Source organism: Sitodiplosis mosellana, unplaced genomic scaffold (genome assembly GCF_009176505.1).
Source record: "Sitodiplosis mosellana isolate CC-2019 unplaced genomic scaffold, AAFC_SMos_1.0 Smas_scaffold_7179, whole genome shotgun sequence".
In the NCBI taxonomy this organism is placed as follows: domain Eukaryota; kingdom Metazoa; phylum Arthropoda; class Insecta; order Diptera; family Cecidomyiidae; genus Sitodiplosis; species Sitodiplosis mosellana.
The window spans coordinates 1-1,597 of NW_022602284.1; the positions used below are offsets into that span (position 1 = coordinate 1).

General features: G+C 45.2%; 1 protein-coding gene across 1 annotated transcript; it reads right to left on the reverse strand.

Moving 5' to 3' along the window:
• Window positions 1–255: 255 nt before the first annotated feature.
• LOC129580171 (uncharacterized) lies at window positions 256–1,419 on the reverse strand. The gene has a single exon (XM_055470380.1). The coding sequence runs from the start codon at window positions 1,417–1,419 to the stop codon at window positions 256–258; it is 1,164 nt and encodes a 387-aa protein (XP_055326355.1).
• Window positions 1,420–1,597: the final 178 nt, after the last annotated feature.

Here is a 1,597-nt window from a genome sequence, read left to right on the forward strand (position 1 = left end):
TTTTGTGTTTTTGACATTGTGTGATTGGTTGTCCGATGCAAATGGAACTATTGGCGCGTCATCTCTTGGTGAATCCGTTCATGCTGCCCCCAATGCTGCCCCGTGCAGCATTGCAGCCCAATTGGAGACTCCTGAGTAAAAAAAATTCCATAAGCTTTTTGATATAAACTGATTAAAGTAATATTTACCGGGAATGGTACTTTCATTTTTATTGAGCAAAAGAAAAGTACCGAAACAAAAGTTCTCGGTAGACTGCTATTGCGGCGATGAACTTGAGCCGGTTTCCTCTTCACAGATCGGGAGACGACAGAGCTTCGAGATGGGTCGTTTGTAATTTCCATTCTTTGTGCGTACGGTCGCTACTCGCACCAACTGATCGGCGCCAGGGTGCAATTCGATGACTCGTCCAAGCAGCCATTCGTTTGGTGGCAATCGATCATCCTTGATTAATACGAGCTCATTGAGTTTCAAGTTTGGCTGTGTTTGATGCCACTTCGGTCGATTTTGCAAATATGACAGCCAATCGGAAGACCATCGCGACCAAAACTGTTGGATCATGCGTTGCAGAGCGATGTAGTTGTTGCTGAGTGACACCTTGATTGTGGGTTGCTCGGGTGGTGGCGCAAGCAACGATTCCCCGATCAAAAAATGGCCAGGCGTTAGCACATCCAAGTCGTCGATGTCAGATGTGAGTGGGCATAATGGTCTCGAATTGAGACATGATTCGATACGTACTAATACGGTTGACAATTCTTCGTATGTTAATCGTGTGCCTTCGATGATGCGCTTCAAGTGGTACTTCGTTGACTTAACGTTGGCTTCCCACAAACCACCGAAATTGGGTGAATGAGGCGGATTGAAATGCCATTGAATGCCTCTTTCAGCGAGCTTTGGTACGATATCTGTTTCAATTGATTTGGCATTGAGCGCATTGTCTGCCCCAATGAAATTGGTGCCGTTGTCGCTGAACATGTGTTGGCACAGACCTCTGCGACCGATAAATCGATGTAATGCACAAAGAAAATGTTCGGTTGACATACCTGTCACTGCTTCCAAATGGACTGCTTTCGTCGCAAGGCAAATGAACACCACAATGTATCCTTTGTATGTAGTGTTTCCGCGATACTTTGATGATTTCAGTTCGATGGCACCGGTGTAATCAACACCCGTCGCTACAAACGGTCTCGTCGGTGGATTGACTCGATGATATGGCAAATTTCCCATCAATTGACTCGATACTTCAGGTTTGCTTCGAAAACATGTCACACATTTCCGTAGACGAGATGCAACGGTTTGTCGGCCGCTGACCAACCAATATTGATGACGTAAATGTGCTAACGTGAGTGACACACCTCCATGCAATGTGACTTCGTGCGAATGATCAATAAGCAATCGAGTGAAGTGATGACTTTTCGGCATGATGATAGGGTGACGTTGATCATACGGCAAATTTGAACGCTGTAATCTGCCCCGTACTCGAATAATATTGTTCTGGTCGATGAATGGAGCCAAACCTCTGATTCGACTGTTGTTCGGCAGCGATTCGTTCGTGTTGCTATTGCTAACATTAAGAGTTGATTAAAATCACGTCAAATTT

What these genes read in the sequence shown, in the direction of transcription:
- LOC129580171 (XM_055470380.1), bottom strand. Translation starts at nt 1,419, where the DNA reads ATGCCGAAAAGTCATCACTTCACTCGATTGCTTATTGATCATTCGCAC.